The following is a 25,676-nucleotide window of genomic DNA, read 5'->3' on the forward strand; positions in this document are numbered from 1 at the left end:
CTCTGTTTATCTAGGACTGTGTTCTACATTCAATTACCTAAACATTCACTGCTGTGGGTCAGCATTACTCACATTACTCTATTATTGCTATTATTATTTTTTCATGAGGCATCATAATATCTGTATCAGTAAATCTGTTTTTGCTTTGTGACTAGTGATTGTAGCAATCTAGTGTTATAAAGCACTTAATTCAGCTTATGCTTATTGCCTTAACATGCTGCTCAGATGGGTTCTCCCCCAACATCTTTTCACTCAAGCGCATTATATTGACTATACTGCTGACAGTATAGTCAAGGACTGCTGACTATACTATGAGTCACAAAACAGAAATGACAACACATTTACTGTGCATGTTTACTGAAAAGAACAGCGAAGAACCCTATGTGGGCAACATGTAATAATACTTTAGCAGACTCACTGGCCTGGCAACTAAATATTAGTTACATCTCAATCATTTCATTGAAGAAATTGCAATTCACTGAAGCAAGAAATCAGTGTGTCAGTACATATACACTGATATGTTAACTGAACATTGTATAAAAATACATTTCTCTGTGAAAATTAAACAAATTGCATCAGTAAAATAAAAAGTGCAGGTCTAACAAGCATATTCAATAGCTCATGAGAAATTTGAATAGTAAGCGAGCGTAAATTTGTCAAATATTTTGAAAAAAAAGCACACAAAAGTAGAGGTGGTGCTAAATTCAGAATAAGAAGTTATTCTCATTAAGCATTAAAAATGAAATGATCGAGCAATATCAATGCACAATTCTGCAGCAAAACTTATAATGATAATATGTGTTGCTTTATTCTGTTGCATATTGCTAACAAATACATAGAGTTAACATGTAGTTGCTTTTGAAAATTTGATCCTGAATATAGATTCTCAAATACCAAGAGGAAAATATAATCTTGATTCTTCTCCCTTGTAAGGTAAAAATAAGCTAATTAATTTAGTCTTTTTCTACTCATAAGTGATACAGCAGTGTATACTCAGTGACGTTAAAAAAACTAAAGATTCCAGCTAGAATGTGCATATTCCTGTATACAGCATGTGCCTTCAAGTATATAATTTTAAAAAAAGAGTCAATAAATATGTAACAGGCAAAGCATATACACTGATATGGCTGTTGCCCAGGTATCTGACCACCATTACAAAAGTGTGTGCACTGATAAATATTCAACAAATACAGTGAAAATGGAAATCACTGCTATAAAGACAAGGCAGAGAAAATGCACCTAAAGTTTGGGAACCCCAGTCTCATAAAATCTTTCTAACATTCAAGAGCTTTCTTTTACTTTACAAATCACACTGAATAAATTCTGTGACTATTATGGACATTTCTCATTGTAAAGATTAACTAAATGAAATGGCCTTGCTGTGTATAAAACAAAAAAAAGTAAAGCATGTGATAATCTAACATCATTTAGGACAGACACTGTATGTATCTGTCATGAACAAATTATACATCAAAAGCTGATTTATGCGATTTGGTTTTGATAAATTGGCACAAAAAAAATCTGTGTATGCTCATTGTATGTTGAAGTTATTGGTGGATATAGTTTACAGTAGCTTTGCTACAGTAGACTTGCACCCACACACACACATTTATATACTGTATATAGGTATGTTTATATATATATATATATATATATGTATATATATATATATATATATATATATATATATATATATTTGGATGGTAACTGTGCTGTGTTGTCTGTGATGTGTGTGTGTTGGATGTTAAAGAAAAAATTATTCTAATACATGTAAATGTATGTGGCGCATAAAATGATTCTGATTCTGATACATGAAATGAACAATCAGGATAAAATGGAGAAATAGCTGAGGAAGACTTGGGTGGCTGGTGGACCTGCTACACAACCAAAAGAGAGAAGAGCACAATCAAGCTGGTCACCAGTAGTACAGAGGCCGAAGATACCACTGCAGAAAACACAACACACACACACACACACACACACACACACACAAGAAATAGAAAAGGGTGAGTTACTTCATGGCTGGTCTAATGAAGTGAAATCATTACAAATCATCCCAAACATATGGATATCTTCAGATGTCAGTTTTTACAAATGTGATGAAAGGAAGACATGGGTCATTCCAAAAGTCATTCATTCATTCAGGGTCATGGTGGATCCTGAGCCTATCATGAGAACACTAGTCAAGAGATGGGAATACACCCTGGATGGTAAACCGTCAGAGGGCACCGTGCAGATACAATCACACACTCATTCACACCTAGGGGCATTTTAGCATAGTCAAACCATCTACCAGCAGGTTTTTAGGAGATGGAAGGAAACTCTCATGGATACAGGGAGAACATGCAAAACTCTTTTCACCCAAAAAAACCCATTTCACCCATGTCTCATTTAGAGAATATAAAAAAGGTCACCCATGTCTCATTTAAAGAATATAAATGTGTTCACCTGCTGAAGAGTAAGTGCACTCCATGGCTATGAGAGCATCCATGTAACTCTGGCCGAGCCAATCCTCATAGGTCTTTTTCTCGCCAACGCCAATTATGCTTATTGTGGAGTCTTTGAAGATCAGGTCTGATCCGTCATATGCACTGGAGTTAAACATCTTGAAGTCTGAGTTAGTGCTGACCCCAAAGAATTGCTGAAGATAGTAAACCCAATATAAGCATTGTATATAATTATTAAACATATGTATTTCTCATTTATATCACAGAGAAATGCAGATATTTTAGGCTACTGTAAGGCCCACCTGAGCTTTATCCAAAAGGCCAAAGATGATATGAGGGTTGGTGTCAGGCCGGACCATCACAGCGTGGGAGGGGACACGGGCAAGGTGACACTGCTTATACTGACTGACTTCAGCACGAGATTCTTGAGAACACAGCAGTTGGAAATCTCTTGAGTTCAAGTCGAGGGTCCAAGGATCTGTACCATTGCCTGACAATGAAAATTTTTATTTGCAGTAAACACGTTTCCTGCATCTATTACGTGTAGGATTTTAATTACTCAAAAATGCTAATGTGATTCACCATCAGTATTCTGGAAAACTGTGGAATGTTTGACAAATGCAACTTCGCCTGCTCCCTGAACCAGACACCTGAAACAAGAAGTCATTCATATGTTTCTACCTTTAAAAATCCAGAAACGCATAAAAATCTACAAATACAAGGTAAAAAGTAAGTTACCTGAAGGCTCCATTGTAACCATCAAACAGATCCTGGCCTTTAACACACTTATTTTGGCCACTGGAATCTCCGATGCACTGTGAGCAAAGGTTGCTGGGAAATCCAGGCTCGTTGGCACCCGGTACACAGCTTGCCTTGAAGAACTCTCCAGCAGCTGGGGGAAATGATGGAAATGGACATACATTCACTGATTGGTCAGGTCATAAATCTAGTAAATATTTTTTCACTCTTAACACAGAGGCCCAGAAGTACTAAGCTTAAGGCCTATGGTTTTACTTGCAATTATGATGAATTCCTTTTTCAAACAACCATGTACTTATTTATGAAGCTGGCTTAAGAGGTCAAATATGCTAAAAAAAATCCAAAAAAAATGGGAAGTCTGTGCATAAACACTGTAGATATTGGAACTGATGCTTATTGCATGTTTGGAATTGGCAGTGGCCAGTTTTGGATGGGAATTTCTCCCCTGCCTCCTGAAGCTAGATGTAGCGATATCCATTTTGCCATCAGGCGTGCAGATTTCCCATAGAACTGGTCTGTTTTCTAACTGCTAGCACGTTTTTTTTTTTGTCTGTAGATTGGGGTTTGGGTGTTTTGCCTACATTATATAATTTATACGTATGCACTTATGGCTATGCATTTTGTTTTTGAAAAAAAATATATAGGCAAAAAAAAATTACGTCATTTTTGGACACCAGTGAAAGAATTAATCGGGGAAACTACAGTGTCCTACAGAATTACTGGCACCCTTCATGAAGCAAATTAGCTAAAAAGATTGTACAAAATAAATATTACACAATAATTCAAATTGTCCACACAAACAATAGGGAAAAACTATTTAACAAAAATTAAGCTCATTAGAAATACTTTTTAAAATGTTTTTTAAATCCTTTTCTTTTTTTAAATAAGTGACAAAAATTATTGATACCCCTAAAGAATATTTTAAATAAATGCAAACTTTTTTACTTGCTCTCAGTCCCCAGAACTCTGTTCTGTTACTCTGACATATAAACATGAAGCTGTATACATGTATAAGCTGTATACATGTAAAATTGTCATCCTTTACCATGGGAAAAGCAAACATATTTTCAACACAAAAGAGACCTATGGTTGTTGAGCTGCACAAATCAGGAAAAGAATATATACAAATACAAATGCTGTTAAAAATATCATTAAGCAGTGTTATATAGCAAGAAAGTTTCACATGTTAGAAATAGAAATTTGCCAGAAATTAGACCTATAAACACACTGTCCCCTAACAACCCTGATAACAGGACACTTACCAATTTCACAAACACATTTTAACACATTATGCATGCTAAACAGTACTGATTCTGGCATTGGCAGTTTTCCAAATGTTCTAGGAGCTGCAGAAGCTACCGGATAAATGAAATGGCATAAATAAGCCAAACCGAACACATACCTTGAAATACACAAATAGTACATTAACTAACAGTGTTGACAATGCAAATTCTAAAGAATGTTGAACACAGACCTTCACTGTAGTAAATCACTGTAGTAGTGAAACAAAGAGGAGCAATGTGTACTAACCTTGGGCAACTTGGCATTTCTGTGGTCTGATAAGGCCTTTCTCAATGAGAATTCCTACTGGAATGTTCCAGCCAGCAGTCCTGCCATAGCCTGTGTGACAGGACGTCTTACCCCTCAGATCACTGAATCTTTGGATGTTTTTGTCACTTCTCTTTAAGACAGCCACAGCGTAGTAGATACTGCCATCACTGTCCCCTAAAATGACAAAACAGTGTTCTGTAACTTAGTACAGCGGTGGACAACTACGAAAACATTGTGACACTGACATTTCTATACCCAATAACATCAGAACAATGAGACATGGTAAGGTTGACTCTAACCTGTGTAGCTTTCTCCCACAGCAGGGACCAGGCCATAGGTTTTCCCTGCAGTGTAGATATAGCCTCCATCAAGAGTGATGGCATCTGCCTTTTTGTTCTGTGTATACAGAGAGCGAAATGTAAAGCAGACTTTAGAAAATATCTGAGAATAAGAACTTTTAGTTCTCAGCTGATTTGGTCTACCTTTATTTTCTTCATGCAATCGTCCACAGAGTTTCCATATAAACACTGGATGGGTGGTGAGAGTCCTTTTATTTGGAAGGCTTTAGCCATGTCTACACATTTCTTCTGCTCACCAGAAGACAGCACACACCAGGTCAGGATCTCAGGAACATCTACAAACACACACACACACCATATATGAGTGCGCTAGCTTAACGTACATGCAACATATGCACTCCCACACATACATGTGGAGTTATACAGTATGAGAAGCTGATCAAATAACAATAGATGTAAATATTCAAATGTCAATGGATTCGGCAATGCTTGTATATGAGTATATGTGAAAGAAGGTTCCATAAAATCTAACCAGAGTGATTTTACAATGTGAATTTTAATAAAGATTAAACTGTCCTGTTCTTGCTCTTTGCCAAGTATTAAAGCAGTTACAGTAAATTATTGTAATTATTTGCTTACATGGTCTGCACTTATATACCTAATTATTTTTAAATAAAAGTTTATTTAAAAAAAAAAAAACCTATCCTAGGTGTGAACAGAAATATTGCTATTGAGAAATGTATTCTCATAACCTTAAAGAAATATATAAGTTAACAATCTGTACTAATATAAAATTCTTTGGGTATTCACAAGCAATCAAGCTTGCTGATTTTTCTAGGCCCAATTCACATGCAGCAGTTTTTTAAACGTACCCTGTGTTAACTTATGATTGGTGATTTCACTGCCTCTGATTGATTTGAATATGGATTAAAAGAGGGGGGTCTAACCATTTATTGAGCAGTCCATAGCTTTCAATATGTTATAGTATTTTTGTCCCATCCAGTGAATGTAGTCGTCATTTCCAGCAGGGATAAACTTTGTAGAGCTGTCACTGAACAACAGGTTTTCACCATTAAAGGCCATTGAAGAGAAAACAGAAAAGTCAGACTTCTCCTGTGGGCAAAAACAAAAATTATGCCGTTAGCACTGGAGGTCAACATATGCAAACAAAATATTATAATGGAATACTATCTATATAGGCTACTTATTCCACATGTGTAAAATCACCGTTGAGCATAAAATAAAGCATTATTAGGTAAGATATTAGAGAATAATAATCAATGCTGGGGTGGTGTAATGCCCAAACAGAAGTTCATTAGTTTCCAATAACAGCTTGTCACAAATTATTTCCATCAATCTATTCCTCTTATACCACAGCAATTTGCGTACAATTACAATTTCTAATTTATTGTCATAATTTAAACCATTTATAGTTACATTTAATGTTATGGAACGTCCACAAGATAAGTTCCTGTTAGCAACAACAAACAGTTCCTTCACAGACCTCTTTTTTCAGTTAATAAAACAAAACAAAAAATGCGGCGTGTTACAAAGAAACAAGCACAAACGACATTTGTTTGTTTGTTATTTGTTTATTATTTGGCTTATGTTATGTGGAGCATCTGCTATTTGAGGCCCTGTGACTGACTTGCTACTATGGAGACAATATGGTATTAGAATGAATGCATTAATATAAACCTGTGATTTGAATTACTGTGATTTGGAACTACTGTCAAAGCTGATGTTTGAGAAAATTATTCAACACCTTCTGACCAATCAGACTCAAGAATTCAACAGTGCTGCAGTATAAAGCATTTTAATATATAACATTTAAGTGAAATGTTCTTACAAGTCCCTCTCTAAGCATGTTGTATATCACAGTGCTGTCGATGTCACTGTGGACCACAATGCCTCTGGATGGCACTCGGGCCAAATTGCAGCGCCTGTAGTCCGAGACCGGACTCCGGGTTCCATCTGGGCAGAGCAGCTGGAAGTCAGCAGCCTTGAGACCTTGTGCCCATGCGTCCCCTTTTCCTAAAAAATAAAATACTATGTGAGGTAATCAATCCACGTTAGATTGGCAATAGATCTCCTATGTTTTTCTATGATTTGTTTGTCCTACTGCTCCTGTTAACTATTTTGTCCTGTGATGTGTTGTGCTGTGCCCCCCGCCTCCCCCTGCCCCCCTTTTTTTTCTTGATTCATCCATACAGGAGCGATAATAAAATAACCACTTGACATGAAATGGACTTACCGTCAGTGTTGTCACCAACTGTGGTGTGCTTAACAAAAGCTACTTCTCCTGCATTGTCAACAAGGCACCTGTAGAAACCAAAAAAATCCATTAAGTAACCTTTAAAGCAGTATCTTTAAAGTATTTTCTCTATCTTTTTTTTCTACCCAATTGCAGGGTAGTGTCTGCCATTTACAGACAATTGTTTGCACTGGTTTCTTCCATGGAATACTGTTCTGTTGTCCTGTTTAGTTAGTGACTCTTGTATATTTATTATCCTGAGTACTAATTAATTAATTATTATTAATTTTCTTGTCTTGTTTATTTATTGACCTGTATAATTACTGTCTGTGTAGTTGTTGTCTTGAATATTTCGTGCCTTTTTGTAGTGTCTTTGTCTTGAGTAATTATTGTCCTATTTATTGTTTTGTGTAGTTACTGTCCTGAGTACATTCCTGTCTTGTGTATTTATTGTGTAATTATTGTCCTAAGTATTTATTGTTTTGAATATTTCTTGTCTTGTGCATTTATTGTCTTGAGCATTTATTGTCCTTAACATTCATTGTCTTGTGTAGTTATTGTATTGTATATTTGTTGTCCTGAGTATTCATTGCGTTGAATATTTGCTGTCTTGATTACTCATTGTCCTGAGTAATTACTGTACTATGTAGTTATCTATCTAATTAGTGCCTTTTGCGGTGTTTTGTGTTTATTGTCTTGTTTATTCATTGACTTGAGAATTTACTGTCCTGCTTATTTATTGTCCTGTGTATTTACTTCCTGTGTAGTTATTGTCTTCATTATTTTGTGTCTTTTGTGGTGTTTTGTGTTGATTATTCATTTTCCTGAGTATTTAATGTCTTGTGTAGTTATTGTCCTGAGTATTTATTGTCCTGAGGATTCATTATCTTGTGTAGTTATTGACTTGTCTTGTATATTTATTGAATTGTGTAGTTATTGTCCTGTCTATTGTTCAGGAATGACAAGAAAACCCACTTGACTTTCCTTGACTAGTGAGCAGTTGTGTTAGTAATATAAAGCATATGAAAACATTACACTACCTGAAGGCTCCATTATATGAGTAGTATTTCTCCTTGTTGCTTGCCTCACACTTATGAGCTCCAGTGTCATCTCCGGCACAGAGCTGGCACAGAGACGGAGCATGGCCTGTTGCTCCAGGAATGCAGCTAGCGTTGAAGAATTCTGAAACACCTAGAGATCCATAACAAACCCCATAGTTTCTCATTCATACATATCTCTTTCTGTTATATCATTATAATAACTGATTAATTTACTGAGGATGATTTTTAGAACACTGTATTACAGCCAAGAACGATCTCCACTTATCATGCATAAACATAAAGCAGGGAATAATGCTCTTAGATGTGATGTGTGCACCTTGTGTCACATTACAGGCCATAACAGACATCCTTCCACTGTCAATCAAAAAGCCTATGGGCATGTTCCACCCAACTGTACGCCCAATCCCAGTGTGGCATGTCTTCTTCCCCTTTAGGTTGTTGATGTTAATGTGTGAATTTGTTCTCTTCACCACAGCAACTGCATAATACGTCGTTCCTTCACCTACAAGTCAGAGAGTTCAATAAGCCAGTTTGAGTAACATCTTCATCAAACATTTAACACATAATCTTTAGACATTACACACGTTGTGGCTTCAGGCCAAGCAATTTGACAGTAAAGATAAATCCTTATCATATCAAAAATAAATTATTAATACATATCTGTTGGCAGCAGTTGAAAGTCAGAGTTCAGACCAACACCAGGACTATGCATTCAATTCCTCTATTGTAATAGCAATTTGCACAGAATTCATGAGCAGAAATAAATAAAACCCTCATACCATCAACACTGGACTCTCCTGCAGCAAGTTTGAATGTGGCTTCCTTTCCAATCTCATAGATGTCTTTAGCACTGGTAGAAAATGCATCAACTTCATTTGCCTAAGGATAGAGCACTGACTTTTGCATTGAACTTTTCATAATGATTGAACGTTTTTTTTTAGCCAAAGTAATAAGTTTAATGTAATTGCACCAGTGCTGTGCAATATGAACAAAATACTGCATAGAGGCTGGACATCCCATAATGCAGAGAATCCCACAGGTTTGGGAGGCCACACATATTAGTCTTAAAATAATATTTTAATAACTTCTCAGAATAAAAATGACAAAAATTGATACACTGTGTGAACCATAAGATGTACGTTTTTCATGTAATAATGCAGATTGCCAGATCAATGTGTGTAGCTATACTGGTCCTTTAACATGTAAAGAAGACCATCAATTTTAGAATTTTTATATCCCATTTATCAACAAAGTTCCTTATAGTAATACATTCTTACAATCTACTACAGAAAGCAAGTTATGGCATGAGTAATTGGTGGTTAGGACCATCTGACATGCATATGTTATTATCAGAGTGTTTATTGTTTGTTTTGTGCTCAAAATTTATTGGTGAAGAGAAAAGATAAGAAAAGAAATGACAAAGCACTGCAATGCTACATGTCATGACCTAAGTGCACTTTATCAAGAGTGATGGTTTCATGTAGGAGATGTTACCATGAGTTTTTGTGCGCACTCAGTGACGGAGTTTGTGCGTACGCAGCGCAGCGTAGGCCGGATAGAGACGCTGCTGAATGCCGTTGCCATGGCACTGCACTTGCCCTGCTCCTGTTGTGAAATTGTGCACCATCTTATGCTGGTTTGGCTGCACACTAGAGACACACACACACACACACAGGTTATTATTATTATTATTAGTATTACATTAAATTAATATCTACATTTTAGAAAATAATCTGAACCCTTAAGAAGAACACAAAGATTCTATGTAGAACCCAATAGCAGAGTGTTTAGTAGAAAAAACCCCTAACTACGCCAATAAGCTCTTAAAACCCCTTTTTTTTAAGAGTGCACAGAATATATAGGTCATCATAAAGAACAAGATAGAACCTATCAGATAGGTAGCGAAAAATGGACGTACAACTAATTATGTATGAATATAACGTATGCATGTACATATAATATGTACATACATACATTAAACGCACAATTAAATATGTATGTATATAATGTATACATACATATAAAGTAATGTACATATAATATGTATACATATGTCTCAGTGTGCTTTTACCTTGATTTATTTTTTAATTTTTTTGGGGTCACAGTAACCAGACATGATGCTGGCTGCTATACACAACACCACAAGTGCTTTAGCGCAAGCCAGCAGTCCTACAATTACAATGACAATGAACACACTGTGTAGCTTAACTTATTCGAGAAACAGAAAATGTTGTGTTTGCTTTCATAACAAGGCCTGTGTTCGTGTCTAAAAAACTGTCCATTCTGTCAAATTTCCACTTTTTAGACATTTAAACACTTTTTTCCTTTTTTTGCTGTGCTTATATATACTCCAGAGAGAGTGTGTGTGTGTGTATATATATATACACACACACATACATTTTTATATATATATATATATATATATATATATATATATATATACCCTCTTATATTCAACTGCTTTTATTTCCAGCAAGTTTCTTAACATGTGTACATATTATTAACATAAAAACATTCAATAGCTGAGACATAAACTGAACAAGTTTCACAGACATTTGACAAACAGAAATGGAATAATGAGTCACTGAACAAAGGGGGGTCAATATTAAAAGTAAAAATCAGTATCTGGTGTGTCCACCAGCTGCTTTAAGTACTATAGTACATCTCGTCCTCATGGACTGCAGCAAATTTGTCAGTTCTTGCTGTGAGATGTTACTCCACTCTTCCACCAAGGCATTTGCAAGTTCTCGATTATGTCTGGGGGGACACATGGTTACATGTAATTTTCCACTGCAAGGACGATCAGCTGTCCTTCCTGTCTCCCTGTAGCACTGTAGTCTTATGTGTCTTACGTTACAGACATTGCAGTTTATTGCTCTGGCCGCATCTGTAGTCCTCATGCCTCCCTGCAGCAGGTCTATGGCATGTTCACGCAGGTGAGCAGGAACCCTAGGCATCTTTCTTCTGGTGTTTTTCAGAGTCAGCAGAAAGGTCTCTTTAGTGTCCGAAGTTATTGCAACTGTGACTTTAATTGCGTAGTGCCTGGAAACTGTTCGTGTCTTAAGGACTGTTCCACAGGTGCATGTGCAATAATTGTTTACGGTTCAATGAACAAGCATGAAAAACATTGTTTAAACCCTTTCCAACAAAGAACTGTAAAGCTTATTTGGATTTTACAAAATTATATTTAAAATACAGTCTCCCGAAAAAGGGACATATATATATATATATATATGGGGGGGGGGGGGGGGGGGGCACCTTGTGATGTACTGTAAGACCTACAGTATAGTGCAAGCTAGAGAACTACTCACACTAATGATACCTAAGTATTGTTGCTATAACAATTATGATTATCATAATGTATCCTATTATTCCACAGCAAAAACACTGGAGTGGCATTCATATCTGAATAACTGTAATATATTCACATGCTATCAATAATTTAGTTCAATATCCGGTGTGGTGAAATCAGCAACTTTATAGGTCTTCAAATTCATTTTTACCTCATTTGTTGTTTTATCTTATCATGTTTGTGTAGCCTGAACCTGTACCATGTTAATCTCAAATGTTTTATCAGATGAGACCACACAATCAAAACCTTCACACATGATTATGTAAAAATAATGCAAATTATTAATGCAACACTATAACAATACCCCAACACTGTAACTAATACTGTATTAGCACACCTATGACTTATTAGGATGCGTGGAAGATGTTGTTTTTGGGACTTACAAAAGCTTTACACATTTTTTTTTGTTCAGTTAAAATGTTAATTTTCAGATTTTTTATTATGTTTGTAAACCATAACCAACACCTAAGCCTAAATATTCAAGTGCCCTGGTAAAGTGAACTGAAAGTATTTCATATTTAGGCAGTTCCCTCAGTATAAACTTTAACATGGACACCATTATAACTTAAGCATGCTTACACAGACAAAGTTGTAGCCTTACGAGAAATAAATTCATAGTTTAATTATAAAATATAAATTCCGAGTGGGGGGTTAGGATAACTTAGTAAAGAAGTTATTTTTAAATGTTGTTTTTATTTCTTTTTTATTTTGGTTCATCATTGTTCTTTTACTGCATTTGTGTTTCACAAGCCACGGAGCTAGTAATGACATGGTAAGGAAATGTAGTCTTAAAAACTCTTCATTTTCATTATATACAAAGAATTGATCATTTTAAAGCAGGAATTATGACACATGCTGGTTGAATGGCGTGAGTGTCTCTCTCTGTGTCTCTGTCTCTCTCTGTCTCACTCTCTGGATAAAACGCACTGAGCCAGAAAGAGTTATTGAATTAGATTAGGTAAGTATAAGAATGATTGTATGTGGTTTCTGGGTGTGTAGTGTATAGTGTAGTTAATAATGGGTGTGAAATAGTAAAAGTCTTACCGCTGTGTGTGATGAAGAGCAGCGCGATCAGCGCAGTCCACATGCCCATGACTCCCAACTGCGCACTCAACTGCTGCGTTCACAACACTGCCTGCTTTCTAAAGCCTCCTGAAGGACAAAGTCCAAGTCGTTTATTGTCCAGTAGTCTTTTTTTTTTCTTTTTTTTTTGCATCAAATGCGCATGATTATCAATGAAAAATGATCATCAAATGAGCCCTACACCTCAAGTGTCACGTACAAGGGAGAAGCACGCGCGCAAACACACACACACACACACACACACACACACACAGGGGAGAGAGAGAGAGAGAGAGAGAGAGAGAGAGAGAGAGAGAGACTATCCTTGTGAGGACCTTCCATTAGCCTACTACTAATGATTATTATTATTATTATTATTATTATTATTATTATTATTATTAATGCATTTTAATACGATTTAATATAATACATTTTATTTATTATTGTCATTAATATTAATAAAGATAATTAATTCAGTCTACACATAAAAATACACCCTAGCTTTAACCTCAGCAATTAAAAAGGAAACCTTTTGGCTAGGTTTTTTTTTTTTTTTTTTTTTTAATAAACCTGAAGTTTTTGTAAAAAACAACAAAAAAAAAACAACAACAACAACAAACAAAAACAAAAAACAAACAAACAGACAAAAATACTTTTACTCATGGATATTCATATCCATGTGGGGGACATTTTGTTCCCACTAAGATTTAAACACACACACACACACACACACACACACACACACACACAGGAGGCTTTCATTACACACACGCTCCAAACCCCACCTAAGAGGCCCACAGAAGGTACAATGAATCCGTTCAGGTGAAGGGCGTCACTAACACCAGGGCTCGAGCAGAATCCAGACTTGAAGAGCCAACATTCAGAGGAGGAACCTGATGTAACATTCAAATACTTCACAGCAAAATAAGCCAGGGCTTGATTAGCTCCTATAATGCTCAGTTAACTCCTACACCCACGGTAGGGGTATAATTAGGAGTTTAATTAGTAACACTTTACAATCCGTCGTTAATGATTAACTACACAGGAAGAAATGCATAATGCAATATTAACATTCTAGTAACTACTATCAACTAACTAGAAACTCTGATTAACGAATTAGTAAGTAATAGCACACAGATGAATGCAGTAGTTCACTATTAGCTAATCAATAATTACTATTTCTTTCATGCCTCCTGGAGAAGTACTAAGAAATTATATATATTATATAAATATTTCATAATTAATGTGAAACCACTACTGTTAAAGAATAAACACGATTGTTTACAGAATCAATAGGTAATAGCAGATTTGAGAAAGCTATTTGTTAGGGACCAAGGCAGTCAAGGTACAAGGGACCAGGGACAAGGGACACAGTGCCCCCCCTCCCCCCCGCCCCAAAACATATATTTACAAATAGATAAAATTAAATCCAAATAATCAAAATCAATATTTATAAAATAGGTCAACTTGTGACGCGGGACACATCATATTCAATTCATTACAAACTGAACAGAACTAAACTCAAATAAATCAACAGAGGCAGCAATACAGACGGACTAGTCCACTTTAGATACACAGGGGGGAAACAAAACACAACAATACAAACTTCAAAGTATAACATTAAAGACAAAGCCAGCTGAATAATTGAAATAAAGATATAAAAAATGAATAAATAAATAAAGAAATACATAATTATGAACAAGAAAGTAAAGAAAACGAACACAAAACATCGCATTCTCCCCACAGTCGATCTGCCTCTTGTTACCGGCAAGAGGAACTAAAAATATCAGTGAATGCGGCGTGTCGGTCTTTAATGCGCACGGACTCCATCGGAGATTCCGCACACCAGCCATCAACTCCTCAGCTCATCCAACACAACCATAACTTAACTCAAATAAAACAGTATTAACGAGAATGTGTACAGTACAACATAAAGTAAGTGAATGTGTACACTCCAACTAGTTAAATGATGCATTGGAATTAATAAAGTATTTGAATGAAACATAAAACCGAGTCTGATTCTTAATATGTAGTGATATGTAAACCGTTGAGTGAACGGAAACAAAAAAAACAACAACTAAAGTTTATGCGTTTTTCCCCACAGTTATGATGAATAAATATCACGTGCAACCGAATACTGTAGTCACTGTAAGCGTTTGAAGTTTTTTTTAAGGTTTTGGTTAGTAATTCCTTCTGAAGGATGTAGTAACACTTAAGTCATTACTAGTGTGCTACCATGATTCTTTCAGAAGTTATTAATGAAAACCTAATCCTATTCTAACTATGAGGCAGAAGACTTACACAGAACCGTGTATTTCTGTGAGGTACGTTCAATAAATAAATCACTGTATAGGTTACAATTTGTCTGGCATTTGGGGTACGGCTGATGACTTGAAATGTTCCAGTAGACTCCATGACTCTCTAATGATTCAGTGAGAGGTGTGGACCTAAGCGGTCTTCTCTTTACATATTAATAATAATAATGTGGAAAAAATGATTACAAATAAGGGTGAAGTTCAAAGGGATGACGGAAAGTTGGCCACAGGAGTAAGATCCCGAAATGTGCATTCTTTACAATGATCCATAGTTAGTAACTAGATCTCTAGGAGGAATGATAAGATGTACTAATTATCAACAGCTTACCCAAATCACAAGTCTGCTATTACCTATTGATTATGTAAACAATGTTGACTATTCGTTAACAGTAGTGGTTTCTCATGAATTATGAAACTGTATATAGTTTCTTAGTACTTCTCCAGGAGGCATGAAAGAAATTGTAGTTATTAATATAGTTTCTTAGTACATTTACATTTAGGGCATTTGGCAGATGCCCTTATCCAGAGCGACTTACAGAAGTGCTTTGAAGTCTATCAATAAATACATCTCGATACTGGTTCACTAGGTCACAGACTAAAAACACCATCAGTCACAAAACTCTGTTGGGAGGTAATATAGTAAGAAAAAACACACAAAATGTTTCTTTTTTTTTTTTTTAATGAAAATGCTAATTTAAGTACTCTAGGAAGAGCTAGGTCTTTAGACGTGGTTTGAAAACTGCCAGTGACTCAGCTGTTCAGACAGGGGAAGTTCATTCCACCACCTAGGTGCCAGAACAGAGAAGAGTCTTGATGCATGCCTTCCTTGTACCCTGAGAGATGGTTGGACCAGTCGAGTGGTGCTAGAGGTTCAGAGGAAGTGTGGTGCAGTGCAGGGTGTAAGAAGTGCTTTGGGGTAAATGGGTGCTGGTCCATTTTTGGCTTTCTATGCAAGCATCAGTGTTTTAAATCTAAGCGGAGGGACCGTAGCAGCATGGTGGTGTGGGAGAAGTTATGAAGGTTGAAAACCAGTCAAGCAACTGCATTCTGGATCAGTTGCAGAGGTCAAATGTCGCTCAGAGGAAGACCTGCCAGGAGCAAGTTGCACTAATCCTGTCTTGAAATGACAAGAGACTGATCCAGCACCTGAGTGGCCTGTATGTATAGAAATGGATGAACCCTTCTGATGTTTTATAGGAGAACTCAACATGAGCGTGTCAGATTAGCAATGTGAGAAGAAAAGGACAGTTGATTGTCCATGTTTACCCCAAGGTTGTGTGCAGTAACCGAAGTTCTCCAGGAGACATGAAAGAAATTTTTCATTAGCTAATAGTGAACTACCGCATACACCAGTGTGCTATTACTTACTAATTTGTTAATCAGAGTTTCTAGTTAGTTAATAGCAGTTACTAGAATGTTAATATTGCATTATTAATTTCTTCCTGTGTAGTTAATCATTAACGACGGACCCGTGTTCTCAAGCGTTACCCTTTAATTCATTAAATATGATTCAGTGTGTTGCAGCACAAACCACAAGTCAACCCCAGCATACTGACACGTACGTTTGCTTTAGTAAAATGAACCATAAAATAAAGTTCATGATTATTACAGAGGTTCTCTGGGTTATTATTTTATAACAGGAAGGTAGCCTGCTTAGATCAGCACCATAAATAAAAAAAAGTGCAAGCAGATATGCTGTTTGATAGTTACAGATTAAATGTACATAATTAGACGAGACTGCTCGTTAAACATTATAGCTAGGTCTGGAGGGAAATGTGAGATATGCATACTTTCATGAATAAGCAACCTAAATACGAGATATGACCTTGTGATTAAAAATATATAATCTTTAATCTTAACTAACATTATAGAGTGCTTCATCTGCATCTCACTAGATTAGACCCAAAAATGATAATTCTTTTGCTCTATTTCATGCATTTATAAATTCATGTTTTTATTAAATCAGTACTAGATTATTCTATACAAGTAGCCTATATGAACGCAAATAAACCAGCGTGATAAGTAATCCAAAGTAAATCTAAATTTCCTCAATATCAATAAAATAATTCATTAGATTAGTAGTCAGATTCTCCAATCACAAAACTGATCTATGTAGTTAAAAAAAACAACAAAAACAACAAAACCCAGAAACACTAGCTGTGATCATCACAGGACGTACTTGATTCTGTGTTAAAATGGCAGACGCTTATCCTAACGACATAAAGAAAGATACATTCATAAAAAAAAAAACAGTGTGTGATTTGTTTATTAGCACTTCTTGTCTTCTGACAAATGAAATGAATCAGATCAGATTATTTACAATGTCCAGTCAAAAATGTGTTAGAAAGCTGTGGTCCAATGGAAGCGAGTCAGTCTTTTAGAAAACAATCATCTCCAAATGAGAATGAAAGTGAGAGCTGGCCCTCCAGTGGAGAAATAAAGGCTTGTGTTTCAGAGAGCTTCAGAGACACTCTGTCCAGCTAAGAGTGAACACTGGGTCTAAAGGATAGGGTTTATGAGCTTCTGCTGACTTTCAACAACAAACCCGGCATCTTCACAACTCTGGCTGAAAACGCAAAGGCGTAATACAGCTCTTGTACTGATTACACACGTATTATAAATACTATTGCTTTTAAAACCATGCACACCACGTGAGACAGGATTCACATGGAAGAGAGGGCAGAGGAGAATGAGCTGCTAGCGACTGCATTTGAGGGAAAAAAAAGAAAAATTAAAAAAAGAAAACTGCCCTCTCGGCCCAGGTACATCTTCATTGAGGGCCATGAGAAAGAAATAAAAAAAAAGAAGTAAAGAGATGATGGTGAAAGTAAAGGAAAATATATTCTTTTTAAAATATTTATATAGATTGATATATTTTCATATATATTTATTCAATATAAAGATAATTATTCCCATATTTTTAGAGTTTAAGTAAAGCTCAATATAGAGTTTTTATTATAACAAAATAGGCAGTATACTCAGGGTTAAATACATGTTAAAATCCCAATGTACAGTAAATTCTCTTAACATTTGCATTGTGAATTTATGTCCTAAAATACACATTCACCTGAATTTTAAACAACATGTTCAGCCAAGCCACTGTAAACCTCAAATTCATACACTCAGAAACACCCTGATCAGCAGAAAACACCCAGGAATTCTTGAACCATCATATTTTGTGCCAGGTCATCAGTCAAGCCATCCATCTGTTTGTGCAGTTTAGAAGCTGGATAGTTGCATAAGTTAAATGTTTTGATCCTATTATAAGATCATAGGGAGTATACAATATGATCGAAAAAAACCCCCAAAAACTATTTTGTGGCTGTGGTTAATGTAGATCAAATATATGTTTAAGAAAAACTTAAAATCAACGTAGGTTAACTAGAACAGAATCATCCAAAACATGCTTTTAGTGCTAAAACGTGCAAAGTGCCGCTCCAAGTGATCGTACACGAGTGCATTTTTGATGCACTCTTATATGAAGAAAAAAAAAATTCCAAACAAAATCCAAGTATGCATTAAAATCTCTTCCATCTATAAAGTCACCTGCCTTAAACATTAAGGAAGCTGTACCATATAATCTCCCAATGAGGCCCTGGTTAGGTGCAACACTTCTCCATGAAATCTGGAAACACAACGTTCCAGAATTGAGTCTTAATGAGATGTGCTGGACCATCTCTGCCCAATCTCACAAACACGCCATCGGATACTAGAGCATTTCCTATTTCAATTCACCCAAACAAAGAGCAAAGAAGAAAAAGAAAAAAAGGAAAGGGAGGGGGGGGGGTTCCCTCTGACTTCATCTATTTCACAATTTCTCCTTGGCTGGCACCCAGATGTATGGTCCAGAATGATCTTCTATGATCTGTTTAACCTGGTTGTAGATCTCCTCCAAGGTGTCCCCTTGTACAATGGCTAGGATAAAAGAAAAGAGAGTGGGTATATCATACCAAAACACTAATGCATGGACAGGAATTGCAGTATAAAAGGTCTAAAGGTGCAAATCTACAGACAAGAAAATACCAAAAAGTAAAAGAAAATATTTTTTTTCGGTATTATAAGTAAAAAGGAAGCAGCAGGGATGACGGAACCAATGCACTGTGTAGGAGTGGTTTCCGTATGAGCGTGCACATGTGTAAAATCTGATTATTCTCCATCATTACAGGAAAAAACACCACCAAAAGAAAGTCTGCTAAACCGGCTGAATTTAGCTGAGGGAAAATTGCATCATTTAAATTCCAGGCCAAACTATTACTCCAATTAACCTCAATATACTAAATGAATCTATTGAAGCTCATTAAACTAAATAATTAGAGTGATGAAAGAGACATACACTATATGGCTAAAAGTTTGTGTTTTTTCAAACATCCCATTCCAGATGTAGCCTCACTTTGCTGTTATAATAACCTTCATTCTTCTGGGAAGGCTTTCCACTAGGTTTTGGAGTGTGGCTGTGGGGATTTGTGCTCATTCAGCCACAAGAACATTAGTGAATTCAAACACTAGTGAGGTTGGCGAGGGGGTCTGGGGCTCAGTCAGTTTCGGTTCATCCCAAAAGTGTTTAGTGGTGTTAAGGTCAGGGCTCTGTGCAGAACACTTGAGTTCATCCACATCAACATTGGCAAACCATGTCTTCATGGAGCTCTGTGGGGGCGGTTGTGGCTTGGGTGGTAGAGCGGGTTGTCCACTAATCGAAGGGATGGTGGTTCCATTTTCGGCCCACATGACTCCACATGCCGAAGTGTCCTTGTGCAAGATACTGAACCCCAAGTTGGCAAGTTAGCATCTTGCATGGCAGATCTGCTACCATTGGTGTGTGAGTGGGTGAGTGAGAACCAGTGTAAGGCACTTTGGATAAAAGCGCTCTATAAGTGCGCCATTTACCATTTAGCTCGCTTTGTGCACAGGGGCACCGTCATTCTGAAACACGTTTGGGCTTCTTAGTTCCAGTGAAGGGAAACTGTAATGCTACAGCAAACAGAGACATTCTATACAACTGTGTGCTTCCGACTTTGTGTCCACAAACCTTTGGCCATATACTGTACAAGACACGTAAAAAGACACCGTGAGATGTGCATGTGGAATGAGAGTAACCATCTATTTTACACACAAGTGAAGTGCTCTGTAAACTCCTGTTCCAGCTTCATAGCTCTGTCGAACGTCTTCTTGGCCTGCTCCTCAGTTAGCCTTTTATTCATCTCTCTGATGAGGGAAAAAAAAAAAAATCATAAATGATAGCTTCTCAGTAATGCAATTTTACCTAGTAACTTCATGCTATGATCACTTATCAACCAGTGTTCTTTTCAGGTAAATGACATTTACATTCACATTTATTCATTTAGCAGACGCTTTTATCCAAAGCAACTTACAAATGAGGAAATACAAGCAAAATTACACACATTCTCTACAAAATTCCATAACTCAGTAAATAGTACATGTATGAAATGGTCTGCGGTGAAGTGAGTCATCATTAAAAAAATAAATGCAATGGAGGTAAAGTACCATGTAAAGATCGTGTATTAAAACAGTTAAACATTTAACACAAGAACAGCACAGACTTACAAAATATTTTCCACAGAATTTGGTTTGATAAACACAGCAATTGGGTAGAGCTGTGCTAGATGGAGTCGTTTGATAGCATTGCCAGAGACGTCCAGGATGCAGTGTTTACCCTGAGAAAAAAGTGACAAAAGGGAAAAAAATGTTGTGTCAACGACAATTTCTATTTTAGTACTGTGTTATACTAATTGTATATACTATACTTCTGAGATATATATATATATATATATATATATATATATATATATATATATATATATATATACATACATACATACACACACACACACACACACACACACACACACAGCATGTGGGAAAAGGGAGAAGAGCGTCACCTTTTCTGCGACCTCTCGTACTGATTGTACACTTGTGCCATACAGATGATTGTTGTACTGGCCCGCCTCTATGAACTTGTGATCCTGAATGTCTTTCTCCATTTGCTCTCGAGACACGACAAAGTGATAATCTCTGCCATCAACCTCGTAGTCTCGCTTTGATCTGGTTGTGTCTGCACCAGGGAGGGAGATGATAGGATTAAGATTAATATCCACATTAAGATTAAACAGCAAATCATGGCATATTGTCTAAAGTCTGAAGATGGAATGGCGTATGAGTGATAAGGACACCATGCACACGGTACTCACGAGGGACACATGATCCAAATTTATGAGGAAACTCTGATATCAGGTCATCGTTGATCCGGTCCTTCATAGGGCCCAGAATAATCACGGGACGAGCATAACTCACTGCAAAGTCAGAGACAATTTGATGACAAACTTTCATGATCAAATAGCCTAGAGCAGTGACGGCTGGTTCGGATATTAGATGGAGGGCTAAAATCTAATATCTATCGATAGCTCGAAAATGAAACATTTTTAATTAAGCAAGGCAATAAATCATGTGACCTCATCAATAGCATAATAAGAATTATGCGGCCCAAATTATTACACAAACACACTTAAACACAGACATGAGGCTGTATTCATGATTTCAAACGTTTATGTCTCATATCTGTAATGTTATACTGGCTTCATGCTGCATTTCCTCCAAATACCAAACAGAAAAGCTGTAACTCTTTTGTTAAAAAACAAAACAAAACAAGAATCCCACTAACATTACCATTCTGTCTTGTGTCCGTTTGTGTAATTTGTACTTTGATTGGACAATGTTTCCCTAGTTTGAACGACCAGGGAGGGGGTTTGGAGGGCTCATCACTGCTAGCCCATTTATACCAGCCACTCCTTAAGATACTTACCTTCCTGCTGAATCACAGTCTCATATGATAGAACATACTCTTCCAGTCCACCTGGAAAAACAGAGGAAAGAAAAGCCTTTAGCAAATGTCTAAGATGTACAATTAGTTGATGTAAATCTGTCTGCATAGCATGTCTCCTCAATGGAGAAGTAGCGTAGCATTTTCAACATGTCTGTTCGGAAATTCAAATATTTTATGCACAGTCTACAAAATTCAAATGACAAAACATATTATATAAAGCTTTTCATTCTAACAGAAGAATGGGATTATCGTGTGTAGACAGGAAAGTTCAGGAAGGGTTTGTACTCTAAATCTGCTGATGCACATCGTTCAAGTGATTAGGTAATAATTCAGAGAAGTATGAACACCAGTCATAAAGCATAAACAACCTGGATAACTGAGTCAGGTCGCTGATAACAAAGGTCGTATCCGGTTTCAATTTAATGGCTATGGTTTTCAAAACAAGGCCATGATCTTAAAAAAAAAAAAAAGTGCTGATAGACATAGTTACCCTGTTCATGATACATTCATTCCTTTATGCTAATAAATACGTCTGGGATTATTGTAGAACTTTTGTACAATGAAGACTGAGAAAATATAAAAACATGGTAAACAAACACATCTCACAGAGACAGACAAAAGAGGAGAGGAAAACACTTACGGCAGCTACTATCACTATCACTGGCATTAGAGGTTACATGCTCTGAAATCAAAAAAGGGCAACATAAGCAGCACTACTCAGCCACACAAGAAAACACAAGGCAGGAGATAAACCACACATTCTCAATTCCAGTCTTGAAGGCTATGTTTCTCTGATCTAACACACCAATTCTGCATCGTTAAACAGCACTTAGTTAGCTCTTTGAGGCGTGTTAAGATGGTGAAACACCTTCAGGATTGGAAGTGAGATAAAACTCAGACAGAACTCATTTCAGTGACCACCAGATGGCAGTGTTACAGATCTGTGAGACCCTTGAAACCGCTAATCATCTCGCACTTTCCAATTTAATTCCAGTTTCTGCTGCAAGTTCACACCACTGAAATAGAACAAGCGGTGCGAGAGCTTGGACCTTTTTGTGGGTTTTTTTTTTTTTAAAGAAAGGGAAGAAAATTCTGAAATGCACCACTGTAGAAAAACAAGCTCACTCGCATGTAATAAATTTGTCTTTGTTTTATACGTTTGATAGCACAACATAGATATGGTCTCCAGAGGATTTTAACACTGCCATGGTACACTGTATATTGAGACACACAACTCCACCATAGACAGATGTTTCAGTGAGACTGCAAACACAGATCCTCTCCCTTTAATACAACATGGACAGTGAGGATGACCGATTGAAGTGCCATAACCTCTCAGTCAGTACCAGTCAGAGTTTTTGGGGAAAGTTATCTAAAATTAATAGTACCACCTTAAAAGCCATGCCCCCAAACACAGCAAAAGTGAACTGCCTAGGCTAACTCACTGGAATACTAGTGCATAGGGGGAGTGTTTTCAATCAAAAAGCAATATGATTGACAGGCAAGACTTCTTATCGTTATGTGAGGAGAAATCTCACACAAAGGGGTCTATTTTTGTACCAATGCAAGGACAATGTGCTGGTTAACACTGGCAGGTTATGATTTTGGTTGTAGGAAAGCCATTTTTTTTTCTTGTTTGTGTACTGTTGCTATTAATATGCTGTTGGTGGATGAGCATAAAGAGGGTGTGGCACTCGAAATTTGACAACACAGTGGAATTTTCAAACTCATTTTGGTTAAAAAAAAAAAAAAGAAAAAAGAAAAAAAAAGTGAGACCCTTTTTCAGCGCAGATGCAGGGATATGACAGCATTTTCCTGACTTCCTGCTAAGCCTTGTCCCATTTCTGACAGCTCAGATTTGTGGCTGATCTTGTATCCAAGTCTCTCCGCTTAGTACACTACGACTAAAATGCCAACATAAAATTTAATTAAACAGAAAACATATTTGCTGTAAGTTCTATGAGTCAGCCGGTCATAGTGACTGCTAAAATCTGATATAAATAAGCAAGTAAAATTATATGCCATTAACAAAAAAGCACTGTGCACTCACTTCGTAAAGAGAAGGAGAGGAACTTAAGCGGCATGTTGTTATAGGAAAATAATCCTGAGGTGATGATGAGGTGGTATGATCTGGCCTGACATGAAGCAGAGTTACTGTTAACACCCTGAAGTTGATTATTTTTGCTTATACCACAGCAATTTGCCAACTACTGTCATTTTAGAGGTCAACCGGTTTTGCCAATTAAATCAGTACCAATAACCAAAACTCCACACCGATAGTTTTTCCCGGTTGCGTCCATTGCCGGAGCTGCTGATAAGGGTCCGCTGTCATTCTACAGTACAAGAGTGGCCTCTAGAGGTGAAATAAAAACTATCACTGATAAATATTGTTGTGTTATTTGAAGTGTTTTTTGATTCGTTTTGGATGTCTCTATTTTTAGTTGTTATTTGGAGCGTTACTTTTTGGTTCAGTTTGGATGTATATCTTTTATTTACATTTATATTTTTAAATAGTTAATATAATATTTACAGATTTATTTCATTTAAAAATGCGGTCCATTTTCATGGTGCAGTCAGTACTGGTTATTTATAACAAAGTTCAGCAATATTTTACTTTGAGTGTTATGTTTTTATTGTTTTTAATTGGTTGATTCATCAGTTATCGGTAGGTACTGCCCAACTTAGTTATCGGTCGACCTCTAGTAATTTGTTTTTATTTATTCATGCATGACATATTTTTAACTGTTTATAGTTACATTTAGTGTTATGAAATATATGTGAGGCAGGTTAGTTCCTGTTATCACATCAGTTATAGCAACTATAAACAGTTGTTCCCTCAAAAGCAGCTTGTCATGTTACCCAGGGACTGGAAAGTTCAAATTCCTCTATCCTGAAGACTTTCCCATTGCATAAAACTTACTGACCACTACAAAACACTGGCACCTAAGAATCCTTCCATAAATGTTAAATCTCCTTACAGCTTCTCCATATAAACTTTCACCATATGACATTTTTCTTTGTTAATAAAAAAAAAAAAAATCCAATTACTACTAGCTTCAGCTCATGTCAACTGTTTGCCATATAAGCTCCTGCGAACAAGTTACTATTACTATGGTAATGCTAAAATATTAGAACGAGTGCATTAATATAAACCTGTGATTTGAATTACAGCCGGAACTATAGAGTAATACTTTGACCAATTAAATTCGAGCATTCAACAGCACTGTGGTATAAGGCAGGATGCTTAAACAACTCTCTTGATAATGGATTGAAACCCAAACTCTTTTTACATTTGCTCCTCTCTGTGCCATGTTACCAGCCGCACCGATTGGCACAAAGCTTCCGGAAACATGCAATACGTTGAAATTACAGTATGTCTTGTTTTTGCATGTGTGCAATGATCACAAAAATACTTTTAAAAAAACAACAACAACACTGATGCGTCTTGAACATATGGTGTGCGTGTTTGCTTTGTAAATGGACAGGTGTACAACTACTTGTTTTAATCTCTTTTAGTTGAAGCACACTAGAGTTGTGTTTTGTAAAAGCCTTTGAAATGCAAATGAAGACAAGAGCGGTGCAAATGTAAATGTCAATCTTGTAATAACTCTCCTGTTGCTGTTGTGAAACAAAAAGACCATGCTCTTATGTCTTCCACAGCTTCCTAAGAAGGTGTTAAAAACACAACAGGACAGAATTAGGTGCTCAGTGTGAACTTATTTTAATGACAAAAACCTT

The 25,676-nt window shown here is 36.5% G+C and overlaps 2 protein-coding genes across 20 annotated transcripts in view; both read right to left on the reverse strand.

Annotated features, from left to right (window-relative positions):
* Nucleotides 1-1,697: 1,697 nt before the first annotated feature.
* Nucleotides 1,698-13,060, reverse strand: meltf (melanotransferrin). Its single transcript, XM_053636895.1, has 16 exons — nucleotides 12,768-13,060; nucleotides 9,866-10,020; nucleotides 9,151-9,250; nucleotides 8,688-8,873; nucleotides 8,351-8,501; nucleotides 7,311-7,378; nucleotides 6,906-7,090; nucleotides 6,004-6,169; nucleotides 5,240-5,391; nucleotides 5,057-5,153; nucleotides 4,737-4,931; nucleotides 3,186-3,339; nucleotides 3,030-3,097; nucleotides 2,750-2,937; nucleotides 2,449-2,641; nucleotides 1,698-1,945 (listed from the first exon to the last, which is right to left on the reverse strand). Exons 1-16 carry the CDS (start codon nucleotides 12,814-12,816, stop codon nucleotides 1,878-1,880), a joined length of 2,175 nt encoding a protein of 724 aa, XP_053492870.1. The 5' UTR covers nucleotides 12,817-13,060; the 3' UTR covers nucleotides 1,698-1,877.
* A 4,288-nt stretch (nucleotides 13,061-17,348) lies between these two features.
* The window catches only part of dlg1a (discs large MAGUK scaffold protein 1a), a 154,139-nt gene continuing 145,811 nt past the window's right edge, over nucleotides 17,349-25,676 (reverse strand). For 13 of the 19 annotated variants that reach the window (XM_053636760.1, XM_053636761.1, XM_053636759.1 and 10 more), the window contains 7 exons: nucleotides 22,579-22,620; nucleotides 21,918-21,968; nucleotides 21,307-21,408; nucleotides 20,998-21,170; nucleotides 20,663-20,772; nucleotides 20,211-20,302; nucleotides 17,349-19,015 (listed from right to left, as the gene is read on the reverse strand). In XM_053636760.1, coding sequence (XP_053492735.1) covers nucleotides 18,909-19,015; nucleotides 20,211-20,302; nucleotides 20,663-20,772; nucleotides 20,998-21,170; nucleotides 21,307-21,408; nucleotides 21,918-21,968; nucleotides 22,579-22,620 — 677 coding nt within the window. In that variant the 3' untranslated portion in view covers nucleotides 17,349-18,908. Of the gene's footprint in view, nucleotides 19,016-20,210; nucleotides 20,303-20,662; nucleotides 20,773-20,997; nucleotides 21,171-21,306; nucleotides 21,409-21,917; nucleotides 21,969-22,578; nucleotides 22,621-25,542; nucleotides 25,603-25,676 lie in introns of those variants that run through there. The other 6 variants (XM_053636768.1, XM_053636776.1, XR_008387126.1 and 3 more) reach the window with 4 other exon arrangements.

Source organism: Ictalurus furcatus, chromosome 11 (genome assembly GCF_023375685.1).
Source record: "Ictalurus furcatus strain D&B chromosome 11, Billie_1.0, whole genome shotgun sequence".
NCBI lineage: Eukaryota > Metazoa > Chordata > Actinopteri > Siluriformes > Ictaluridae > Ictalurus > Ictalurus furcatus.

What these genes read in the sequence shown, in the direction of transcription:
- meltf (XM_053636895.1), bottom strand. Translation starts at nt 12,816, where the DNA reads ATGGGCATGTGGACTGCGCTGATCGCGCTGCTCTTCATCACACACAGC. An exon ending in GGCCTGTAATGTGACACAAG is followed by an intron (nt 8,502 to 8,687) that starts GTGCACACATCA and finishes ATGGATCTCTAG; the next exon opens with GTGTTTCAGAATTCTTCAAC. An exon ending in AGTTGGTGACAACACTGACG is followed by an intron (nt 7,091 to 7,310) that starts GTAAGTCCATTT and finishes TTTATTTTTTAG; the next exon opens with GAAAAGGGGACGCATGGGCA.